This window comes from Dama dama, chromosome 22, assembly GCF_033118175.1.
Source record: "Dama dama isolate Ldn47 chromosome 22, ASM3311817v1, whole genome shotgun sequence".
NCBI classification, from domain to species: Eukaryota; Metazoa; Chordata; class Mammalia; order Artiodactyla; family Cervidae; genus Dama; species Dama dama.
The window spans coordinates 53,952,726-53,979,386 of record NC_083702.1 but is presented as its reverse complement, the minus strand read 5'-3'; the positions used below and the strand labels follow the sequence as shown (position 1 = coordinate 53,979,386).

The 26,661-nt window shown below is 40.4% G+C and overlaps 1 protein-coding gene across 1 annotated transcript in view; it reads left to right on the top strand.

The window, feature by feature from the left end:
- Positions 1-26,661, top strand: part of ANO4 (anoctamin 4) — a 418,375-nt gene that overhangs the window by 326,452 nt on the left and 65,262 nt on the right. The window contains exons 12-16 of the mRNA XM_061124170.1: positions 2,361-2,416; positions 5,278-5,399; positions 11,111-11,245; positions 12,815-12,911; positions 16,783-16,843. Coding sequence (XP_060980153.1) covers positions 2,361-2,416; positions 5,278-5,399; positions 11,111-11,245; positions 12,815-12,911; positions 16,783-16,843 — 471 coding nt within the window. The remainder of the gene's footprint in view (positions 1-2,360; positions 2,417-5,277; positions 5,400-11,110; positions 11,246-12,814; positions 12,912-16,782; positions 16,844-26,661) is intronic.

Sequence of the window (26,661 nt, the reverse complement as noted above, 5' to 3'; positions counted from 1 at the left end):
TAGAGTTAATGTCAAAGCATCTTAAAATACGTTTAACCATGTTACTGTGATTAAAAGTACCTAAACATTGATTGATCCTCCATCAATCAAAAGTGAATCAGAATCAGTGCATGTTTCATTTTCCAGTTAGGCTAAGCCTCTGGCCTCTAATCAGGATCTGAAACATGGAGAGTACTCGTCTAAAAGCTGCTTGAGAGACATCTTTCCAGTCATCTTCTTTGAAGTACATTTTAGGAAGTAGTATCACTCTTGATCTGAGAGAAACTTTAAAGGTCAAAACATTATACTTCCACTTCTGGCCAAGATGGAGTAACAGGCACGAGATTACTCTCCCACCTGAAACAATCAGAAAAGAAAAGACAAAAAGTATGAGACAAGTGTTTCCAAGACACTGAGCACTGGGCAGCCAAGAACAGGGATCCCTGAGAGATGGAAAACAAGTGAGGTGAACCCTACAGTTGCCCAGCTTACTATTTTGAGATGATTTCTAGACAGCAACAGAGGGAAAAAGAACCCGCACAGAACCGAGTAGACTCCCCGAGTCGAAAAGATGTTGCTGAGAGTCGAGGGAGACCAAGGCAGCCAGAGTTCCCAGGGCAACACACCAGAACACAGCTTCACGGAGAACCCTGAAGATCTGCAGAGAGCCTCCTCAAGTATTTAGAGTACTGATTAGTACACACATCAGAAAACTACCCAAGGCCAGAGAAAGAGCAACCCAGAGGGATTTCCAGTGAGACTAGTGGAGCACCTCATAATTCACTAAGCATTAAATATAAATGGTTTGAAAATCCCAATCCAGAATTCAGAAGTTGACATTAAATAATAAAGCAAGACCTATTTTTTTTGCTGCATGCAAAAAACACTCTTTAAAGACACAAATAGCTTAAAGTAAAAGAATCAAAAAAGATATATACTGTGCTAACCAAGAGAAAGCTGAAAGGCCTATACTGATATCAGACAAAATAGGTTTCAGAGCAAAGAATACTACCAGTGATAAAGAAGGCTATTCTAAAATGATGGAGGCAGTGCATCTGGAAAACATAGAAATCCTAAATGTTTATGCACTTAATAACAGAACTTCAAACTGCAAAGCAAAAACTGATAGAACTGTTAAGAGAAATAGGCAAGTCCCCAGTTATAGTCAGAGGTTTCAATACCACTTTTTCAATAATTAATGGAACGAGTAGACAGAAAATCAGTGGAGGTTAGAAGACCTAAACATTATCAATGAAATTAACTTACTTGATCTTTTAGACCACTCTACCACCAGCATCAGAATACCCAATTTTTTTAAGCGAACACAGAATATTACCAAGAGACCATACTTGAGGGACATAAAACAAGACGATAATTCTTTGACCACAGTGGAATTAAATTAGATATCAATAAGACCATCTCTGGAAAACTTACAAATATTTAAAACTAAATAATGTATTTTTAAATAGATGAGAGAAATCAAAAGGGAAGTCAGAAAGTTGCTGTATTCAGTGAAAGTGAAAAAACAATGTATCACAAAGTGTGCAGTAGAGGGAGAAACTTATATATATATATATATATATATATAAGTGCTATATATACACATAGCACTATATGTGTATATAGGAAAAGAAATGGCCCCAAATTAATGACCTCTCCTTCTACCTTAAGAAACTAGGGGGTAGGGAAGGAAATTAAAGTAGTCTAAAGTTGGTAGATGAAATAATAAAAATCAGAATAAATCAATGAAATGGAAAAAATAGAGAAAAATCAATGAAACCAAAAGCTGATTCTTTAAAAAAAAAAAATCAAATTCATAAACCCGTGATAGACACAGGCTGGGGTGACTCCTGAATGTGTAATCCCTTCCCTTTAAGTTTGGGTGGAAACTGTGGTTTATATATGACCAATAAAACCATTGCAAATGCACATATCCAATATCCTTCCCCCACTTTGTGGATGAGGCAGTTGAGGGCTGAGAACAAGAGGACTTCCCAAAGTCATCCACTAGCCCAATGCAAAGGAGTTGGGTTTGTCCATATTGAAGCTTCTGGATGAAAATAGGAAAGCTCAGGTGGAAAGTCATCTTTTTGGTGTGATTAATTCATCCACTTCTCCCAGCATGCTCCCTTCTCTATGCCAAGTACTATGCTAGGTATGCTTCATCATGTTTTTCCTATTTGAAAACTTGATTTTCTAGTCTTCGTTTCCAGTTTCCTAGCAGATAGCAAAACTTTCTAAACTGTTGTCCCCCAAAAGTATTTGAACTACTTTTGAAGATATAGGTTGTTTTCTCCAAAAAGTATGACCATTACATTACTCTTACATTAGGAGGATTTAAACTCGGTATGAATTCACTTTGGACTTTTTTATTGTTGTAGGTCTGAATCGTTTGCTTACTAATGGCTCCTATGAAGCTGCATTTCCTCTGCATGAGGTATTGTCCTGTCTTTTCTCCTTCTCTGTCAATTCCTTGTTATTAAATCAGCTTCTGGGGATAGTCATTAATTGCGTTCATTGATACGGCATTTGTTTAGAATGAATCGTTCATTGATACGGCATTTGTTTAGAATGAATCTAATTTTTTCAGTGAGTAGCTGGGGAGGCCCTACTTGCAGTGTTATATCTCTCGCCCAGCACAGATTTATTTCTCCGTGTCTTTTTTATGTAACTGCAAGAGTACTCGATTCAAGAGTCACTCAGCATGAATTTAGAAGAATGACTGAGGGACTCCAAGTCATAAAATTAAAGAGGCATTGAAAATTTGCATGACGTGCTGGACCCAGAGGGAAAATGTCTCTGAAATATATAGTCTCTGCAACAACAAAAAAAATTTATAGCTAATCCTTAAAGAGTGGGAAGAAGCCAACTTATGAAAGCTGTATTAACTAAAGGATGATAAATGGAAATTAATACTATTGTACTTGTTGCTTATTTAAGATGTATAAATTTTTATATTCTCCTTATTTACTGCATGATCTTTGTCATCTATAAGGACTTTTATAAATGTAATTACCCTTACCTCTATTTTTCCCATTAGATTTTAGGTAATTTAATCCAGAATTCTCTTTACATATATGGTAATTTAATCTAGAATTCTCTTTACATATATGGGTTCTCAGGGCCATAATTCTCATAATTGGTGAGAGATTTCTGTCATTTTCATGGTGTCTCTCAGGCCTGTTCACTTCCCCCTAAGAAAGGACTTCTCAAGTTAAAATGTCAAAGTTTACCTCCAGACAGCATGCCTTTTCTGTTGGTGAAACCTCCTCCATACCAGTCATAGTATGACACCGAGAACATAAGGATAAGTATCATGACTGGTGTCCTCTAAGACCTCACAGAGTGGCAGGGTCAAACTACTGTTAGATTTTCTTAACAATCTTCTGTTAGAAACATGTTAATGGTTTGTCAGCTCAGCTTGGAGGACAGTTCCAGCTACCCGCCAATGGCAGGTCTTCCCAAAATATATTTCTTATATGGCTTATGGAGTTTCTTCTCTTGATTTTAAACACCAGGAGGATGGAGAAGGTGGTATAGAATTTTTATTATTATTATTTTTTTATTACAGTATAGTTGCTTTACAATGTTGCATGCGTTTCTACTATACGGCAAAATGAATCGTCTATACGGATACATAAATTCCCTCTTTTATTGTGTTGAGGTCACCACAGAGTATTTAGTGAAATTTTTAAAATCTTTTTCATTAAGAAAACTAGAGGCTTTGATCTGAGACCCTGTTAATAGACAGTCATGAAACCTTTCTGGAATGATCCTTTGTGTGTGATAGAAGCAAACATTTTGACACAAAAGTTTTCTCGAACCATATACTGAACTTGAAAGACACGTGTCCCCAAAGGATACCATGTGGTTATTAGTTGGCATTGCCCCCAATAAAGGGTTTCAGTGAGAACTGCATTCTCCCACTGCCTACCCCTTGCCCACAGTAAGGGCAGTGTTGGGCAGCTGTGGGTGGACGGAGCCTCTATGCAGACGAGTGGGTGGTGGGCCTGCTGATATCTGAGGAGATGCAACTGTGAAACCCCAGAGTAACTCCAGGCCTTCTCTGTGGTTTTCATATCTTGCTAAATCCCTGCATTGTATGAAAAGAGAATTTTCCAGTTAGTAATTGCAGCTGCAGTAATAACATAATCGCTCTTTTAACTTTTGCTCTCAGTTTAACCTCATTATAGTATTTGACTGCATAACAACCTTCAGAGGCAGGAAGGGCAGCTCCCGTTCCCTTGTTTTATGGTGAAAACCTAAATAGAGGTTTAGAGAAAGCTTAGCTCAGCCCCAGTCACGGAGTGAGTTGGTGGGTGAGCTGAGACTAGAATCTGAGTGAGTTCCTTGTCTCTCAGGCCTGTTCACTTCCCCCTAAGAAAGGACTTCTCAAGTTAAAATGTCAAAGTTTACCTCCAGACAGCATGCCTTTTCTGTTGGTGAAACAAGCATTAACACTAACTGAACTTAAAAAAAAGCCCACTCCTCTGACCCATGGTATCCTCATTTGTTCCATGAGGATGTCAAATTATATTTGAATTATTATAAATTTGAGGTGACTTACAACTCTTACATTGTAAAAGTTTTCTGCCCTTGGTCACAAGGCCGTGTGACCAGCTGTTTACCAATTATTGATACTTTCCTCTTGAGACAAGTAGGAAAGAATGCCTAAGTCTTGGGCATGGCCTCTGGGCAAGATGCTCTGTTCATTCAAATCACAGAAGAAACCTAATGAAGCAGATGTTGTTAGTTCCACTGTGAACTGGGAATCCAAGGCTCAGAGAGTTTAAGATATCCTAGCTAAAAAGTAACAGAACTGAATTTGAACTCATTCAGACCTGCCTGATTCTAGCAAGCATGGGCTTTTTACTGCATGGCGTCAACATCAAAATTATGTCCGGAATAACTAATCCTACTCTTTTCCCTTCAATAGAATGGATCTATCCTTATAGCATCCCTATTGCTACTCTTGCCATAAAAACTAGTATTACAGCTCCCTTACATGCATAGCTTCTCCCAGTATCCCCCCATCAGAGGGGAACATTTGCTTTAATTAATGAATCTACATTGAACCATCATAACCAACCAAAGTTCATAGTTTATCTTATGGAATGTATTCCATACATTCTATAAGTTTAAACAAATGTATAATAAGCGTGCATCTACAATTATAGTATCATACAGAGTATCTTCACTACCTTAAAAAGATAAAAACAAAAAGAACTGGCATTACTTTCGGGTTTTGCTCTTGGCTTTTGTGGGTATTACCTCACTGGCCATGGTGTTTTTATCCAGGGAAGTTACAGAAGTAAAAACTCCATTAGAACCCACGGAGCGGTAAACCACCGACATCTGCTCTATGAGTGCTGGGCGTCCTGGGGTGTGTGGTATAAATACCAGCCTTTGGATCTTGTAAGGTGAGTTCTTAACCAGCTGTGACCATAAAGCTTATGCAGAATAATTTAGGGCAGACTGTGAGCTGGGACAAGCCAACACTGGGGGAAAAACGAACTGAGATGCACAGCGGACGCTCATTTCCGACTTCTTCCCAAGAGGGCAGCTCATCAGAGGACGTGGATTGTTCTTGGTAAACCTGGCCTCCTTCTGCTGAGGCTGGTGTTTCCTCTAAAAGGGACTTAGAAAGGGGTGTGTGAGATTAAACCAGGCTTCTCACAGGATTCCGTAAGACGCTCACCACCCACGTGACTGTTAGTGACAGAGTATCAACAACAGTTGTTGAGAGGTAACGCTGCTTACATGTGTTAATGACAATGGAATATTAGTAACTCTTAGGCAAGTAGGAGAGAGAGGGTGCTGTCATTCTAGTAAACTTTAGGCTTACTTTAATTTTCATTTCAAACTAATAACCTTTAAAGATTGTTTTAATTCCACAGGTCAAAAAAGTATCTGCTTTTAACTTGAGATAATCATGCATTGAAAATGTATGTTCTTTAATGGTCTATATATGCCCAACATTCTGCCATGGGCAATGTTTATTTTGTTTAGAAATTGATAATTCAGATTGGGTAATGACAATCTACACTTCATTGATTCCTTATTAAAAAGAAAATCATACCTTATGTCTTAGACTAGGTGGATTAATATCACTTTTCCTCGAGCCCTTAAAAAATGAGCCCAGAGGAAAATGAAATAATAAGACAACTCACCTTATATTTCATCTCCCTGGGTAGTCGTTCTTCCTCACAGAGTCCTTGTTACAGAGTTTACTCCTGTTGACCCAATGACACTGATGAATTGTGACCCCTTCTGGGTGTGAGTAACAAATGATCCACATGACTTGAGAGAGTGAAAAATGTTTTCTGAGATGAGACCATTTACTTTTGACCAGTCTCAATATGTGATAGAATAGAAGGCGGGGCGGGGGGGCAGGAATCAAAGTCAGTCCTGGCAAAGCACCTCCCATCCATGACAGTTTCTTGATTAAGATTTTGCAATTTTTTGATGAGTATTCATTAACTATCCATTGTGTTCCTAGTATAAAACTAAGTACCGTTGGCAAGGACAGAGAACCCGTGGTCTCTGGCTTTGAGAAATGCATGGTTTCCTTCAGGAAAACCAGCCCTGCAAACTTGAAACAACTGGAAAACAAGGCTCTGCATAATTTGGTAACGTGTGTGATAGAGGCCAAAATTTGGACAGCAATTAGGAAAAATGGAAGGATGGATATGGGCCAGTGCTCCTGTGTAAGGCCCCGTGGAGCTGAGGCATAGAAGAGCAGTGGGATTGGTGTTGGCCAAGGGGAAGGGGCATGAAAAACACAAGCAAGATTTGAATGGAATGATGTTGTTGAACAACTGGGGAATCACATATCTTAAATCGTTCCTGCCCTATATCTAGATTTTGCTTCCTCCACCTCTCTCAGATCACACCGAGTGTCTCCTCTGCCCCTACTGCCTTCACCTGTGACCTGGACTATGACTGTCTTCCTCTACCTGGTCTTCCTATTTCCTTTCTGGCCCTTCCACGTCATTCTCTACCCTGGAGACGTGAATCTGGTCACGTCCGTTGCTGCTGTTGTTGTTCAGTCATGAAGTTCTGTCCAACTCTTTGCAACCCCGTGAACTGCAGCACACCAGGCTTCCCTGTCCTTCACTGTCTCCCAGAGTTTGCTCAAAGTCGTGTCCACTGAGTCAGTGATGCCATCCAACCATCTCATCCTCTGTTGCCCCCTTCTCCTCCTGCCTCAATCTTTCCCAGCATCTGGGTATTTTCCAATGAGCTGGCTCTTCACATCAGGTGGCCAAAGTATTGGAGCTTCAGCTTCAGTATCAGTCCATCCAGTGAATATTCAGGGTTGATTTCCTTTAGGATTGACTGGTTTGATCTCCTTGCTGTCCAGGGGGCTGGATTGGCTAAAATCCTTTCACCATTTTTCAGTTTACTCAGGACAAAAGTCAATGTATGGTCTGCAAGGCCCATCAAGGCTTAGCCTTTGCCCACCTCAACAGCCCACTTTTTTATTTTTATTTTTTTTAATTTTTTTTGGTCTGAGAAGCCATTTTAACTCCCATGATAACAAGTTCCTATAAATGAAGTGTCAATCTACTGATTTCAAAACAGTCTGTGGCAAATTTGAAAATAAATCCAGAAATTGAAACAAAACAAAACAACTACCACTGAAAATGACAGTTCTAATTTTCTGCTTTTGGGGGGGAAAAAAAAAAAGAGAGAGAGAGCGAGAGAGTTTAAAATGCCCGACAGTTCCAAATAAAGTGCTATTGTTTCTTCTTTTTTTTTTCAATTTATTTTTATTAGTTGGAGGCTAATTACTGTGCTATTGTTTCTAATATAGTACTTCAGATAATACAGACTGGGCTTCAATTCTACCTAAAACTTTCTCAATTCCTTCTCCATCACTCTTCAGACTGTGAAGCCAGATTCTTCAAGGGACTAAAGAAGACCAAGTGATAAGGGAAGCGTTGCAGGGAACTTGAAGTGAGGATAGATGTAAGGATTTAAGGCTTCTTATTCCCAACATCAGATCTGCCTTTCTTGATGTTTTTCTGGATTTTAGTTTAGGGGTCTGACTGAGACTTGAAAAAAGGTAGAAAGATGTGAAAAATAATGAAAGTAGCTCTCTAAACTTTTTATTCTCCCCTAAGGGGGGAAATTGTTTCAAGATTATTCAATGTTGAGAGCAGAAGATTCAGAGGAATGATTATTTTGTTTTGCTTTTTCCTTTTCTGTGACACCGTGAGTCCAATGGAGACATATTCTGAACTAAGATAAATGGAAAATTTACCCAAGATATGCATACTTGGTGAAGCTTCTCCAAGAAGCAATGCATTTTCATGGCTACATTCAGTTGTTTAATTTTTGCAGAAAAAAAATAAACAATGAGGTACCATTACATGCCAGTCAGGATGGCTGCTATCCAAAAGTCTACAAGCAATAAATGCTGGAGAGGGTGTGGAGAAAAGGGAACCCTCTTACACTGTTGGTGGGAATGCAAACTAGTACAGCTGCTATGGAAGACAGTGTGGAGATTTCTTAAAAAACTGGAAATAGAACTGCCATATGACCCAGCAATCCCACTTCTGGGCATACACACTGAGGAAACCAAATCTGAGAGAGACACGTGCACCCAAATGTTCATCGCAGCACTGTTTATAATAGCCAGGACATGGAAGCAACCTAGATGCCCATCAGCAGATGAATGGATAAGGAAGCTGTGGTACATATACACCATGGAGTATTACTCAGCCGTTAAAAAGAATACATTTGAATCAGTCCTAATGAGATGGATGAAGCTGGAGCCCCTTATACAGAGTGAAGTAAGCCAGAAAGATAAAGAACATTACAGCATACTAACACATATATATGGAATTTAGAAAGATGGTAATGATAACCCTATATGCAAAACAGAAAAAGAGACACAGAAATACAGAACAGACTTTTGAACTCTGTGGGAGAATGTGAGGGTGGGATATTTCAAAAGAGCAGCATGTATACTATCTATGGTGAAACAGATCACCAGCCCAGGTGGGATGCATGAGACAAGTGCTCCGGCCTGGTGCACTGGGAAGACCCAGAGGAGTCGGGTGGAGAGGGAGGTGGGAGCGGGGATCGGGATGGGGAATACGTGTAAATCCATGGCTGATTCATATCAATGTATGACAAAACCCACTGAAATGTAAAAAAAAAAAAGACTCCCAGGTGAGCTACAATTGAGAAAAAAAAATAAAATAAAATATAGAGAGTAGAATAGCATGATAATATAATATAATATGGAGAGACAGAATAGCATGACTCTAGAGCCAGAAGTGTCAAGTCCAAGTCCCAACTTTAACACTTACTAAATGTGTGACCATGGGTCAGTTGCTTAACCACTCTGTGAATATTTTATATAAACACTTAATGAATTAATATATGTAAAATTCTCACAACTATGTCAAATAAGAATTAATATAAAGTGGCTTAAAAAGAGATAAAAATTTATGTGTGTGTATACACACACATTTTACAAGATACAATATACAGGGAAACATCTTGATATTATTTTTAATGACAAAAACTAAATAATGGTTCCTAAAGGAAAATTTGTTTATTTTTTTCCACTTTTTTAAAATGAAAGATTTTTTTTTGATGCAGACTACTTTTAAAGTCTATATTGGATTTTTTTTTTACAATATTGTTTCTGTTTTATGTTTTGGTTTTTTGGCCACGAGGCATTAGCTCCCCAACCTGGGATCAAACCTGTACCTCCTGCATTGGAAGGCGGAGTCATAACCACTGGACAACCAGGGAAGTCCCAGTCCCTTTCTTGTTGTCAGTGTTCCAGCACACTGCCCTTATTTCACCAACATCACTCCTACCACAGGGCCTCTGTTTCCTCTGCTGGAAAAACTCTATCCCACCCAGTTAACTTTCATTCATCAGTACAACAGTCACCGCCTCAGGGAAGAAGTCTTCCCTGGCTAAAGTCATCAGATTGCCTTGTTATCCATGCTTATTGCACTATGTCCCTCTCCTCTCTTTTCCCAGCTTTCTAACTAGAAGCTTATTTCTTTAACTGATTTATATATGTCTCCTCTGTCACCCACAAGCTTCAGAGGAGTAGGGACCAAGCTTATTTTGCTCACCATTATATTCCCAGCACTTAGCACAGTATTTGGCATAGAGCAGGTGTTTTTTAATTTGTTGAATGAATAAATGAATTTATATGTATATGAATATATGCTGTAAAAGTCTTCTGGAAGAGGAAGGTTTCTGTTGAGATATACTAGGAGATACGATAAATAATAATCCATCATTTTTAGGAGCCATTGTGTAGGAGGAGAGCAGCAGACAGTATTCAGAGACAGATGGTCAACATTTGTCTAGAATGAGAATAAAAAATAATTAGAATATTCTTACACTGGACTAAGAAATAATTAAGCTCTAAGTTATGAAATGTGGGCTAGAAAACACAATAATAATATTTAAGAAATAAAAACCAAGGAATTCCCTGGACACTTTCAAACTTCACAGACCACAGGGCACTAGGCAGACTGGTTAGTCTCAGAAAAATATATAGAGAGGTAGATGTTGATGCCTGTGAAAAGGCCTCACTTAAAAGGGAAAGTTGCTCTCAGTATTGATTCATACTAAGTCTCAGTAGAGTTCTTTCTTAGTGATATCTTATGATTCTAGCATTATAAACATCTTATAAAACTATAGTATACTAAAAGGGGTGTCTAAAGATTTTTGCAGTAATTTTGTCTACTATTCTTAAATATATATATAATACATACATTAACAAACACACACTCAGAAATGGCAAAAATATTATATGTTGGCACCAAGTCTTCAGATTCCCCTGATTCCTCATGATTAACAGTATTATACATGATTTCCCGAATGAGCTGGGTTTGTCCTGTGTTTTCAGAACAAGCTTGTGTATGATCATGTTCTTGGATGAAAGGGTTCATACTATTTCTTTTCTAGAGTAATAGGAAAAGAAGTTTAAGTCCAGAGCCTAGATTTGGTCAAACATTCCACTCTCTTGGCTTAGTTTGTCTGTATGGTTATCAGCAAGGCCACCAAAGTTACATGACTGGCCAAAGTGTTAGAATGCCTGACTATAAACACTTCAATATAATTTGCAAGACTTTTGTATCGTAAACAGGCGGTACTTTGGAGAGAAGATTGGGTTGTATTTTGCCTGGTTGGGCTGGTACACCGGTATGCTCTTCCCAGCTGCCTTCATTGGACTGTTTGTCTTTTTGTATGGCGTCATCACTCTGGATCACTGCCAAGTCAGGTATGGAGCGCTCTAGGTGAGCCTGCCTTTGCTTATGTTTGGAGATGTTTGTTTGTGTTTACAGACTGTGGGTCCACTTAGCTATTCATTTTAACATCTTTCCAGTCTCCTGGGAAAATTCTAAAGGTTCAATTCACAAAATCTATCCATCCATTGCCCTTGCTGCTGTGGTCTCTAGGTACCAAGGAGTTCACTTTTATGAATATACAAGTCACTGTGAATCCACAGAGGGCTTCCCAGGTGGCTCGGTGGTAAAGAACCCGTCTGCCAATGCAGGAGCGGTGGGTTCAATCCTTGGATCGGGAAGATTCCCCTAGAGGAGGAAATGGCACCCTACTCTGGTATGCTTGCCCGGAGAATCCCATGGACAGAGGAGCCTGGTGGACTACAGTCCATGGGGTCTTAAAGAGTTGGACACGACTGAGCACACAAACATGTATCCACAGAACAAATGGCTTTCATTCACTGGCTCAAAGTTGTTCTCTTTCTGACCTTTTTACCTTTTTTTCCTGCTACTACTGCAAAATAGTGGGTTAATTATCTTTTTATCAATTGTGTGTTCTTACACAGACCTGTAAGCTAGACACTTGTAAGAAAGACATCTCACCAACTTGCTGGGACCTTGTGAATGAGTCAATGTTAGCAATTATTATCTTGGCTCTTTCACTAGAATGTAGTCTAAGGTATTCATAGAGATCTTAATACAAAGCTGGACAATGACCTTAAATAAGAAATGTGCCTTTTAGAAGTGATTGCAAAACTAGAAGTGACCTTCAAAAATATTTTAATTTCTGGGGAAACCATTAATGAGATGTAATTTTCTCCCAGAACTAATCCCTAGTATTTTTTCCTCCATAATTCATTCTTATTTATCATGCACATTGAAATTAAGGCTGGCACTTTTTTCCCCCCATTGTTTCCCCATCTATTTGCCACGAAGTGATGGGACTGGATGCTATGATCTTAGTTTTCTGAATGTTGAGTTTTAAGCCAACTTTTTCACTCTTCTCCTTCACTTTCATCAAGAGGCTATTTAGTTCTTCGCTTTCTGCCATAAGGGTGGTGTCATCTGCATATCACTAATGGTAAAAGAAACAATTTATTCTCCAGGGAAATTTGATAGTCCTTAACTTGTGTTCATTTTAACGTAATATAATCAAAGCATAAATTGTCAGGATGGGGGACACATAAGGCTGGCGCTTTAAGGTGTCTCCTTTTTCCCATAATTCAGTATGAAATGTCTTCAAACCTGTGCAATATTGTAAATGACTCCTGTATAATCTTAGATATAACCATCAATGTTTTGCTTCATGTGTTTTCCTGAGCTTAACTTATTAGTATGGAAAAGCCAAGAAACAGCCTGATAAATAAGTAGGTTTATCAAACTATAAAACTATGTAGGCACTTGGTTACATTAATAACTAAGAAAAGGCTAAGAAGCTTTCAAGGGCAAAAATTTGATCTACTGAATCTTATTTACTGGTCGACTATTCTGGTGAAATTGAAGGGGAAGAAAATGCTGTTATGTCATTAAATCAAAAAGCAATCCTTTTCTGTTCTCTTTTCCAGTAAAGAAGTCTGCCAAGCTACAGATATCATCATGTGTCCTGTGTGTGATAAATACTGTCCATTCATGAGGCTGTCAGACAGCTGCGTTTATGCCAAGGTAATTTCAAATATGCAGTATTTTAGTCGGATTAAATTTAATATATACCTTCCCGAGAGACAGTGGTGACCACATTCTTTCTGTCCATTTTGATCTTTTATTCTTAAGTTTATTTTGTAGGAGAGATTTATCTTCATCATTTAGTACTCTAATTCAGATATCTTTTTACTGCATATGTGTTTTCTATGTTATGGCTCTGATTATTATCACAGGAAGCAGATAGAACAGTTGATAGAATCAGCGAAAGTTAGGTTCAGATCTTGACTGTGCTCTTTACCACTGGTCAGTGTAGGAACACATTATGTAACCTCTTCTGTGCTTCAGTTTTCCCATCTGTGGAATGGAGAACATGAGGACTGTTTTATTTTTTAAATGTGACAAGGTGTATGATGAGCATGAGAAAAGTGAAAGTGTTAGTCACTCAGTTGTGTCCCACTCTTTACAACCCCATGGACTGTACTGTAGCCCACCAGGCTCCTCTGTCCATGGAATTCTCCAGACAAGAATACTGGAGTGGGTAGCCATTCCCTTCTCCAAGGGGTCTTCCCAACCCAGGGATTGAACCCAGGTCTCCTACACTGTAGGCAGATTCTTCTGTCTGAGCCCCAGGTGGGTATAGTGCTTGGCAAATGGCAAGATCTCAGTAAATGACACCTGCTGTCATTTTCCTCCTCTTCGCCATCATTATTATCCAAAAGACCTAGACTGAAGGCTAGCTCAGCTGCTTACTGCCTTGACCTTGCACATGTACAACCTCTTTGAGCATAAGCTTTCTCATCTTTAAAGTGCAGGCATTGATAGCTGCCCTCTCTGCCCCGTGGCATGTCATGAGGACCAAAGAAGACAGTAGATGTCAAACTCGGGGGAATCGGGTGGAGAGGGAGGTGGGAGCGGGGATCGGGATGGGGAATACGTGTAAATCCATGGCTGATTCATATCAATGTATGACAAAACCCACTGAAATGTTGTGTAGTGATTGGCCTCCAACTAATAAAAAAAAAAAAGATTTAAAAAAAAAAAGTGTTTTGAAAAAATTGCATAGAACCATTATGTCTGTGTGTTATTACATACCCCTTTCTGATATTATACCTTACTTTATTAAAGTTTTAGGCATGTTCATTGAAGTTCTAGGGTTTATTACTGAAGGGTAGTATCACTAATGCAAAGCAATGGCTGTATAGACTGATGGAAACTTTTCCAAGACCCACTGCCCATCAGCTTACCCAGATTTCAGGTATGAAAGGGGTTGGCAGATTTTATGTAACCTCTGCAATCACTGTGACTTGGATTTTTCTGAGTATATGGCTGGCATTGCAGAGTTTAAGTGTAAGAATATTTGATCAGCAGCCCAGGAGCCTGCCTGCCCATTCATGCTGTCTCTAGCCCTGCAGGTGGCCAGTCTGGTGGGAGGATAGGCAGCCAGCAGTGAATTTAGAAAGATCTGGGCTCTTAGTATGTGCTATAAAGATCCAAAAAAGCACAAAATACTCTCCCTTCCTTTGGTGAACACGCAGATAGACCTGTCTGGATGAGGACAAATTCAGTAGAGTGAGCTTGGGAAATAGAGAGGTGGTGCTGAGAATCAGAAGACTTTGTTCAGTAATATAATTTTGTTTAAAGATTGTGAGCTAAGCACAAATGACTCAGGTGTAAAAATCCTGCTTTTGAGGAATCTTAGAAGCCCAGTTATTTTTTGCTTGGGGGTGTTTGTTATGTGAAAGGTCTACCCTGAGTAAAATTCTTTTTTTAGGGGAGCTATAATTCCTTAAAAGGAGCATCATGAATAGTTTAGAGTGCTCAGATATCATCAATGTCTGTTTCAGAAAGTGTATATTGCCTAGTTTGGAGTTTTTTGGAAGCAGTTGACTTCCCCAGATATCCTGTTATTTTAGCCCGTGAGTGCTGGTCCCATGAAGTATCGGTCACTTAGGGTGAGGGTCAGAAGCCAGGTCAATCCTGGTGAATTTACAAAGAGAAGAGAACAGTGTGTCCCAGGCACCACTGGGTGCAGGAATTTTCTGGCCCCTATCATTTTTAAGCCTGCTTAGAACAACGCAGAATTGGGAGAAGGCTCTCCCCCTTGGCTGTAACCAACCATCCCCGGGGTTTAAGAGGGAAAGCACTGAGAAGCGAAAGCCTGAGACATCCCTCATTCCTCCAACAAAACAGGACTGAGCATCCCTGATATCACCCACGGATACCTGCCCTCATGGTTTGCCCTGCTGTAGTTGATTGCCTAGGGAAGGGAAACTAATTTTCTAGTACCACTGACGTAGGGGCTAGAATGGGACTTAGATATTTCTCTATCCTGTGTTCTCACTCTGCTTGGGAACCACCTCCACCCCCACCATCTCACACACGCATGCCCGCGTGCACACACACACACACACACATTACAGCAGCCTTCTAACTCCCCCAGCATTTCTCAGGCTCTTGTTTCTGTGTTTTTGTTCTGTCAGTTCCTGAAATCGACTATCCTGTTTCTCTGACTTTGATTTTGGCAGAGGGAGCCATCAGCTCATCCTAGCTCACCATCTTAGGAGGGACTGGACATTCTTATTCATTCACCCTGATAAACATATTTCCAGATTGGTAACTGCAGCTGGAAAACGTGTCTGTCCAAGTGTTTGCATACCAATCCCAGGGAAGGACTCCTGTGGGCTGTATTTGAGCCACGTGACTCCTAGTGACCTACATGAGAGAGACCTGTTACCCAGAGAGGACGAAAGCTGATCCACACAGCCCAGAACAGTGACAACCACAGTCCATTCCAGAATCTTCCCTGATGGTGCAGGGAGTTTCCACCACGGAATACCCTAGTAAGGGGCATAAACCACCCACCTACCACTAGGACTTTCAGGCTTAACTTGATGCTGACAACCTGATGTACACAGCATAACACTCCTTCTGGCATCAAAATAAATTGGCTTTAGACTTGTCTCACACTAAGTATTTAAATGCTGCCCATCTCCCCTATGTTTAAAGAAATAAGTCATAAACTTGTGGAAAATTTTGAAATATTTTGTACTCTGATATAATAGGAAAAGACCTGCTTATACTTGGCATGTTCTCCAGGGGACAGTAAACTATACTTTATAGAGAGCTATAAAGCACCAAAAAAAGGTTATGCATTTTATGAACGTATCCATCATCATTTCAATTTGGCCTGGTAGTGGTGTGATTTATCCTGGAGGCGGAAATGAGTTCGGCAGTTTTACAGCAAAAATAGGTATTTTTGCTTTCTGCCATGGTGATTGCAATAAAATGTATTATTCTAGCAATAAAGTATTTGCTAGCTGTCTCTGTGTTATGAATAAGAGGTAAATGTAGTGATTACCTGAGGTTTTAATAAAGGTAGAAGTGGTTTGTGTTAATGGGTTGCTCTTCTTTACAGTGCTGAAGTCCAGAGGGCAGCCCAGAAAATATTTGTTCAAAACTATACACACAAAATAGACATGTTTTCAAAGAGAATAAATGAGGCATTAAAACCAGTGCTGGGAAAATCAGAAACCTTTAACAGCAGCAACACGAATACCTACCGGTCTTAAATACAAACCTATCCATATGTAGATGTGTGTTAGTTTTTATAACGCACAAAGGAAATTCTTAATAGCACCGCTGGGGCTGCTGATCCATGCTCAACTAAGTGATACTCACATAAATGGAGCAAATTCTCTTTCCATATCCAAACTATTTCACAGTCTGGGAAAAAAAAAAAAAAAAACTTCTTCCTTAGGATCTAAAATGAATATCCCCCAAAGAAACCCTTTAAAATTCATCACATCATCAGAGCTATTTTTCCAGAATGTGAAAAATGTGAATTGGAATATTGTATATAAGACACTAGTTTAACTGTGATTCATGTTCCCAGGTGACCCACCTCTTTGACAATGGCGCCACTGTTTTCTTTGCTGTTTTCATGGCGGTCTGGGGTAAGTGCTCTACATTTGTATGACTTGGGTTCCTGTCATTTGCTCTATGATATGTTCCTTTAAAATCTGATTTTGGATATGAGAGGAAGAAGCATAAGTAAATTCAGTTTGGCTGTTCTGTTAGACACAAGTTGATAAATAATTCATTTGGTTTATTTTTAAGGTGATGTTTTACAGGACAACATGTCTTATTTCTCTTAAGCCTTCCAACAATTTCATCAGCATTCCATTATTGGAGTAAAATTCACCTTCTGTTGGAGACAAAAGTAAAGCTTATAGTATACCAAAAGGTCTGATGGTTAAGACCTTGTTACACATCTTAGTGTATATGGGACTTTCTATTGTGAGTGGAATATTTTCATCTGACTAGTGTGTGAATACTCACCTCTAGCATTCTTCCAGTTCTAGTCAAAATGACTCCTTATAAGCAAGAGCTCCTTGCAATGCTGAATTGAGACCTTTTAAATCGTTTCAAGCCAATAACCATATAATAACAAGGTATGATGGAACATGCACTGAAAGAATTATTTAGCCCAAAGGAGTTACTATACCCACTTTTGTGTTTAATAATATCTTCCTCAGTATAGTTCATTTCAGTTGCTCAGTCATGTCCGACTCTTTGCATCCCCATGGACTGCAGCATGCCAGGCTTCCCTGTCCATTGCCAACTCCCAGAGCTTGCTCACACTCATATCCATTGAGTTGGTCATGCCATCCAACCATCTCATCCTCTGTCGTCCCCTTATCCTCCTGCCTGCAGTCTTGCCCAGCATCAGGGTCTTTTCCAGTGAGTCAGTTTTTTGCATCAGGTGGCCAAAGTATTTGAGTTTCAGCTTCAGCATCAGTCCTTCCAATGAATATTCAGGTCTGATTTCCTTTAGGATGGACTGGTTGGATCTCCTTGCAGTCCAAGGAGATCTGAAGAGTCTTCTCCAACACCACAGTTCAAAAGCATCAGTTCTTTGGCACACAGATTTCTTTATGGTCCAACTCTCACATCCATACATGACTACTGGAAAAACCATAGCCTTGATGAGACGGACCTTTGTTGGCAGAGTAATATCTCTGCTTTTTAATATGCTGTCTAGGTTGGTCATAACTTTTCTTCCAAGGAGTAAGCATCGTTTAATTTCATGGCGGCAGTTACCATCTGCTGTGATTTTGGAGCCCCCAAAAATAGTCTCTCACTGTTTCCATTGTTTTCCCATCTGTTTGCCATGAAGTGATGGGACTGGATGCCATGATATTAGTTTTCTGAATGTTGAGTTTTAAGCCAACTTTTTCACTCTCCTCTTTCACTTTCATCAAGAGGCTCTTTAGTTCTTCTTCACTTTCTGTCATGAGGGTGGTGTCATCTGCATATCTGAGGTTATTGATATTTCTCCTGGCAATCTTGATTCCAGCTTGTGCTTCATCCAGACCAGCATTTTGCATGATGTACTCTGCATATAAGTTAAATAAGCAGAGTGACAATATACAGCCTTGACGCATATTCCTAGTGAAATAATTATAGAGCTTTAATTTAATCATATATAAAAGTCTGGACAAATTTGTAATAAATGATGAATGGTAGTTACCTTTGGAGAGGAGGTTTTCTTTCACAAAAGGGTAAGTGAATAGTGAGGAGACACCTTTTACACTATATATTTTCAATTTGGTATGCATGCTTTTTACAACGTTTATACATTTCTTCTAGAACATAAAAGGCTAGAAATCTGAATTTTGAGGTTATTGAACTCTACTCACTTGAGACTTAGGTTCATGTTGTTCCTTATGTCTAGAGTGAATATTAGAATCTGCCAACTTTCAAGGCCCAGCTGAAATGGCATCTTCACCATCCAGAAAGTGTCTTCCTCCTTTGAATTTTCGTAGCATTTGGTTTATGCCCATTCTTTGGTCACTAATAATAATTTGCATTCACAATTTTTCTCATAGGTTCATGGTCCACAAGGACCATTATGGTCATGGTAGTCCTTATACATTTCTTTTAAATACAGAGAGATTACTGTTTATTGGATGGATGGATGGATGGATAAATGGATGGATTGGAGGAAAAGAGAAGAAAATTACCAGAAGAATTTATTTTTTAAAAAATACTTACTTGGCTGTGTTGGTCTTGGTTGCAGCACATGGGATCTTCATTATGTCATATGGATTTTGTGGTGCATGGACTTTGTAGTTGTGGTATGTGGGTGTAGTTGCCCCGAGGCATGTGGAATCTAAGTTCCCCAACCAGGGATCAAGCCCACATCCCCTGCATTGCAAGGCAGATTCTTAACCACTGGACCACCAGGGAAGTCCCACCAGAAGAATTTCTTTATGAGACCATGAATATGTTTAAATGGTCTCTTTGACAAGTAGAAATATAAACCCTTCTTCTCTTTAGGGGGCTTGTCCTATATATTTGATGTCTTCTTTACCTCAGGCTCTTGAAGGGACATTTTTGAACCCTCTGATACCAGTTCCTCAGCCAGAGGGTGTTTGTTTCAGGAATAGTCAAACCACAGGTTGGTGAAAGTGACCTGGGAGAAGTTCTGAGGTTCTGGCCAAACAGGAACTGGTAGTGCCACCCAGACTCTTATTCTTAAGAACGTGACTCGGAGAATGTGGAAGGACACTGGGAATTAGTAGTGGAAATGGACTCTGAAAGATGCAGGGAGGGAAGAAGGGAGGGAGAGAGGCTGACAGAGGGTGGCAGTGAGGACCAGGAGGAATTCTGAGCAGACTGAAGTTATGACCAATCAGAACCTAGAAATAAGCAGAAGCAAAGAACTAGTGGAAGAAAATTAGAATAGAGGGGAGAGAGAATGTAGCCACGTCACGCGGAGTATCAGGGTGAAGCCCCAGGGTCTCTTATGTCTATAATCTCTCAAGCTGTTGGCTTCCATATCCTGTCTGAATAGGTCCAGTCTTTTAATTCCCATGAGATTTCTGCCTCCTTTGGTGGGCCTTGCAAAAGCCCTCACAATTTGTGCTACCCATTACTGTATCTCTTGCAAACAATGGAAGCTAACCATAATAGAGTTTTGGTTACAGGAATGACCTCTTAGGTCAAGAATGTGTATCTGGCTTTTCTAGAATGTATTGGTAACCATGATCATGAAATATAATAAGCCATCCAGTACTGCAGTTTTGCCATGGCTACAAATGAGGAGACTGAAAAATGTACTCATTTCCTAAACCAATAGTTTCCAAGCTTTTTCAAGTCATGACACATAGAAAATGATAATACCTGTGCAGTATGCTAACGTCCATGAAGAAGCCTGCTTGTGGCCAGGTATAATACTGCCCTAAGCATCCTCGCCCTAGTCGCCTCCCAAACTGATGGGATTAGTACTTCTTGCAAGCCTATAATCCATTCCTGGCACACATATGGAGAAGCTCTGCTTTGGGCTACTGGTCTACTGTGTAATGGGTTAACACTTCCGTAGATAGAGTAGTGTTCTGGAAGAATTCATACCTAAAACTCCCTTGCCCACTTCAGAGTTCCATCAATTTAACATACCCTTTTACTGAAATCATATTTTCTTCTCCCACAGTTACCCAGAGGTAAAATTCTGGTAGAATGATAATTTTCTATAGGGTAGAGGTTGTCATCACCACCCCTCACCCAGTACCACCATTATAAAAGGGATGGCCTTCCTTCCTTGCAAGTTGGAACATTTTATACTGGGGATAACGGATAGGCGTTATTATTTTATCTCTGCCAACCTCAGTGGACTGAAGTGAAGCCTGAAGCATAGAGGTTGCACGTAGGTGGGCTGGAGATCTGACAGCACTCGTGCATTGGAGGGTATTCATTAAGAATCTGATAGATGTTGTGTAATAACCATTGAGCACAAGGGAACATTTTGGGGCCACTCCAGGCAAGTCAAGCCTGGAATAATTCATTTTCTGAATCGCTTTGTCTTCATTGACAACTTACTGTTTAAATCCTGTATTGTTCCCAGAAGTAAGCTAGTTTGAGAAAAAGAATGATTTTTTCAGGTGTTTCTTTGTAGATAGGACTTTGCCTCTTGCAAAAAATCTAGACTAGCCAATAGTAGTAAGAGTTACAATAACACAAGCCTTTATTAAGGGCTGGCCCCTGCGCTGAGCATTGTACAGCATCACTTCAGTTAATTTGCAGAGCAGCCTTTGACACGGGCACTGTCACTCTTCCCATGTGACAGAGGAGAAAACTGGGCAATGGGTGGAGGGTGGTAAGGCCGAGCGTTCAGACTGACAAGCTTAGCGCCTCCGGCCACCCCGGGCCATGTGCTATCTGTGAGCCTGGCTGCTTCTGCTTCAGAGAGTGGAAGTCTAAGACAAAGCGCTTCGCACTCATCCTGAGACCACTACGAAGGCCGCTTTGTGACGGCCCCGTTCTCTGAAAGCGTGTCAGTTCTAACCAAGCTCGGTTTAATGGTCTCAGGACCAGCCTTTACGATTGACAAGTGACAACATTTGGGAAAACACATGCACTTTATTTTCGGGAAGTTGCTGGATATGGAGCAGGCGAGAACAGATGTGAATGGTTTACGAGCCCGCGGAAGGGATGAAGGCGATGTGTTTGCTCTGTTGCCTTTTGCTTTGGGTTCACCAGAGAAACAGTAAGATTCCATTTGGAAACCATCTGCAGCACCCGGGAGGGCCTCTGTGTGGGCTTAGAAATTTTGGCAGAGCTCTCTACCACCTTTGTTCTTGTTTGTAGTTGCGTGATGGCAGGGCGTCCTGGGGACCCGAGAGGGACTGGGTTGGCCAAAAAGTTTGCTCGTGTTTTTAGTAAGTGCTTACAGAAAACTTGAATGAACTTTTTGACCACCCAGTATGCTATGAGCCTAGGGCTCTGAACTTGAATCAGAGTGGTTTAGAAAGATTCGGGAACCAGAACATTTATGGCTTAAATTAGCTGTCTCCCTAGGGGGAAATAAAATGAGTCATTGGAGAGTTTGATGCTGGCAGAGATTTGCCAGGAAGCATATTATCTCCCTCTCTTCTCTTCTTGTTCTCCTTCCTCTGTTGTTTATTTCTTCCTCTTTTAGCTTCGCCGAAAATTAAATTATCCCCAGTAAACAAACAAATCAAGATCCTCAGAGCTTTCCAATCAAAATAAAAAGTTTGTGGTTGTTTAAATGCAAATTCAAAGATTCTGTATATGCTCTCATCAGTGATTGATGAATGAAGTATGTCTCATTTTTTTTACATAAATTATATAATTTGACTTTGTTTTTAGGTATTTACACTAATTTTATTTTTTATACTTTTATATCATCCAACAAAAACTGGTGATTGTATATTAAAAAAAGAAAGGTATACATTTACTAAATGCCTATTAGGTACATAAGTACAGTCACATATGATGTCATCAATTTCTTATAACCCACCAGAAAAAAATTAATATTTCCGTCTTGAAGATATTGAGGCTCAGAGAGGTTATATTTACATAGCTTGACCCAAGATTACCTAACAGCTGGTAAGTGATAGAGTCTGGAATTTAAGCCAGATCTAATCTTTATTTTCTTGGGCTCCAAAACCGCTGCAGATGGTGACTGCAGTCATGAAATTTTAAAAGACGCTTGCTCCATGGAAGAAAAGCTATGACCAACCTGGACAACATATTAAAAAGCAGAGACATTACTTTGCCAACAAAGGTCCATCTAGTCAAGGCTGTGGTTTTTCCAGTAGTCATGTATGGATGTGAGAGTTGGACTATAAAGAAAGCTGAGCACCGAAGAATTGATGCTTTTGAACTGTGGTGTTGAAGACTCTTGAGAGTCCCTTGGACTGCAAGGAGGTCCAACCAGTCCATCCTAAAGGAGATCAGTCCTGAATATTCATTGGAAGGACTGATGCTGAAGCTGAAATTCCAGTACTTTGGCCACCTGATGCGAAGAACTGACTTCTTGGAAAGACCCGATGCTGGGAAAGATTGAAGGTGGGAGGAGAAGGGGACGACAGAGGATGAGATGGTTGGATGGAATCACTGACTCAATGGACATGAGTTTGGGTAAACTCTGGGAGTTGGTGACAGGGAAGCCTGGCGTGCTGCAGTCCATGGGGTCACAAAGAGTTGGATACAACTGAGCAACTGAACTGAACTAAATCTGCCAAACTCAGGGCTGTACCAAAGTATGTCCATGGTGGCATGCACCTTCTATAGGCTGTTATAAGATTTCATTACTCAGCAGTGTATATTCACTCTCTCTTGGCACTGGGTTTACCCCTAAAAATGACTAAGATGTGATCTGTGCTTTCAAAAGTTGGTAATTATAATAGTGGGCATTAAGTTAGATTTATGAAGGGACAGTGAGGGTCCATGCAGCCTACTTCCTGAGGCAAAAAGGAAAAGGAGAAAAAGTTTCACCCAAGGAGAGATGTTAGAACCAGTCTTAAATTTGCCATGCAAAGGAGTGGAGTCAGGGAGAAGTTTGAATAACACTCTGAGCTGGAAACTCTGACAAGGAATGCTCGAGCTCTGCATGTGCCAGGGACGTAGGATTTATCTTAGTTTCCTCAGGGTGCTGTAATAACATGCCACACAGTAGGTGGCTTAAAACAGCAGCAATTTATTCTTTCACAGTTCTGGAGGCAAGATGTCCAAAATCAAGGTGTGAGCAAGATGGGCTCCTTCGGGAGGCTCTGAAGGGGAACCTGTTCCATGCCTTTCTCTTCGATCCTTGTGATGGCCAGTGATCCTTGGCACTCCTTGGCTTGTTGACACATCACCCCCAATCTCTGCCCCCGCCTTCACCTGCATTCTCCCATGTGTCTTCACATGGCAGTATTCTCATATAAGGACACTAATCATATTCAGTTAAGGGCCCACATTACTCCAGGATGAACTCAACTAGTTAATCTGTAGTTACTTTATTTCCAAAGAAAGTGACATTCTGAGGTTGGCGTTTGAGACATAAAAATATTTTTGCCAGGGGGGACACAATTCAACTATAACAGTGCATGTTGAAGCCTGAATCCTGCGTATCACAGGAAATCTGTACCACAACAGAGAACCATGGCTTCACCCTGTAGGCAATAGAAAGCCAACTGAAGTTGTAAACTTGGATGTGACATCATCAGCTGTGTTCGGGAAGCAACTGTGGCAACAGTGGAAGGGGTAAAAGTGGGGACCAGTAAGTAGCAGATAGACACTTAGAAGGTTGTTCCAGTGCTCAGTCAAAATGTTATTCCAGAATTGGGTATCAGAGAAGATCTTAATTACAGAATAAGAACATTATACATAAATAACGGTTTCCTTGCTTTGTTTATATTAGGCAAAAACTGAAAATAACCTAAATATCCAACAATAGAATGGTTAAGGAAATTGTAAGTAGCCATTAAAAATTCTTTCAAAGCACATAATAACATAACACAAAGCTGTATTTAAGTTTTCATTAGGATGCAAAGTGTACAAATAAAGTGTGACTTGGGGTATGTGAGTGTTACTGTGTCCAAGTTCCTACTGCTCAGTTCAGTTCAGTCGCTCAGTCGTGTCTAACTCTTTGCGACCCCATGGACTGCAGCATGCCAGGACTCCCTGTCCATCACCAACTCCTGGAGTTTACTCAAACTCATGTCCATTGAGTCAGTGATGCCATCCAACCATCTCATCTTCTGTCATCCCCTTCTCTCACCTTCAATATTTCCAGCATCAGGGTCTTTTCAAATGAGTCAGGCCTTCCCATCAGGTGGCCAAAGTATTGGAGTTTCAGCTTCAACATCAGTCCTTTCAATGAATATTCAGGTCTGATTTCCTTTAGGATGGACTGGTTGGATCTCCTTGCAGTCCAAGGGACTCTCAAGAGTCTTTTCCAACACCACAGTTCAAAAGCATCAATTCTTCGGCACTCAGCTTTCTTTATAGTCCAACTCTCACATCCATATATAACTACTGGAAAAACCACAGCCTTGACTAGACGGACTTTTGTTGGCCAAGTAATGTCTCTGCTTTTTAATATGCTGTCTAGGTTGGTCATAACTTTCCTTCCAAGGAGTAAGCATCTTTTTATTTCATGGCTGCAATCACCATCTGCAGTGATTTTGGAGCCCAAAAAAGATAAAGTGTTCCACTGTTTCTACTGTTTCTCCATCTGTTTGCTATGAAGTGATGGGCCTGGATGCCATGATCTTTGTCTTCTGAATGTTGAGCTTTAAGCCAACTTTTTCACTCTCCTCTTTCACTTTGATCAAGAGGCTCTAGTTCTTCACTTTCTGCCATAAGGGTGGTGTCATCTGCATATCTGAGGTTATTGATATTTCTCCCAGCAGTCTTGGTTCCAGCTTGTGCTTCATCCAGCCCAGCATTTCTCATGATGTACTCTGCATATAAGTTAAATAAGCAGGGTGACAATATACAGCCTTGACGTACTCCTTTTCCTATTTGGAACCAGTCTGTTGTTCCACGTCCAGTTCTAACTGTTGCTTCCTGACCTGCATACAGATTTCTCAAAAGGCAGGTCAGGTGGTCTGGTATTCCCGTCTCTTGAAGAATTTCCCACAGTTTGTGGTGATCCACACAGTCAAAGGCTTTGGCATAGTCAATAAAGCAGAAATAGGTGTTTTTCTGGAACTCTCTTGGTTTTTCTATGATCCAGCGGATGTTGGCAATTTGATCTCTGGTTCCTCTGTCTTTTCTAAAACCAGCTTGAACATCTGGAAGTTCACGGTTCACATATTGTTGAAGCCCGGCTTGGAGAATTTTGAGCATTACTTTGCTAGTGTGTGAGATGAGTGCAGTTGTGCGGTAGTTTGAGCATTCTTTGGCATTGCTCTTCTTAGGGATTGGAATGAAAACTGACCTTTTCCAGTCCTGTGGCCACTGCTGAGTTTTCCAAATTTTCTGGCATATTGAGTGCAGCACTTTCACAGCATCATCAAATTCCTACTGCTTACTGCTCAGCAGGCCATTAAATTGAGTGATGAGTTTTTGGGGTAAGGAATAGCAACTTTGGGCTTCCCTGGTAGCTCAGCTGTTAAAAAAATCTGCCTGCAATGCAGGAGACCCCAGTTCGATTCATGGGTTGGGAAGATCCCCTGGAGAAGCAATAGGCTACCCACTCCAGGATTCTTGGGCTTCCTTCATGGCTCAGACAGTAAAGAATCCACCCGCAACGCGGGAGACCGAGTTTAGTGCCTGGGTTGGGAAGATTCCTCTGGAGGAGAGGATGGCAAACCGCTCCAGTATTCTTGCCTGGAGAATCCCCACAGACAGAGGAACCTGGTGGGCTGCAGTCCATGGGTTGCAAAAAGTCGGACATGACCGTACGACTAAGCACAGCACAGCGACCTTATTTGAAAAGCCAGCAGACTGAGGAGATAGTCGACTAGTGTCTTAAAGAAGTATCTGCCTGGGTTTGGATGCCACTTCCATTTTTAGAACAAAGTGGGGGAAGTGAGGAGGTAAAGTAAAAGAGGCTATAAGTCCTATAAGTCGTTGCCGGTATTTCCAGGTTCTGGCCAGACTCTGGAGGGGAATGTGTTAATTTCTTCTTTCCTGCAGTAATTCACTGGTGGGCCTGGTCAAGATGTTTCTTATGAGCTAAACAAAGCTATTTTATAATATATTAATGGTGGTTTTCTCTCGGTGACAGAATCATGAAATGTTTTTGTCAGCTTTGGTTAGGTATAATTTACATAAAATAAAATCCAGTGATTTTAGGTGTACATTTTGACAAGTCATGTCAAATTGTATATAGTCATGTAACTGTTACCATAATGATGACATAAAACATTTTCATCCTCCAGAAAGTTTCCTCATGCCTCTGAAGTCAGCCCCTTGGCAACCTCCAACATGCTTTCTGTCATTGTAGTTTCATCTGTTCTAGAATTTCATACAAATA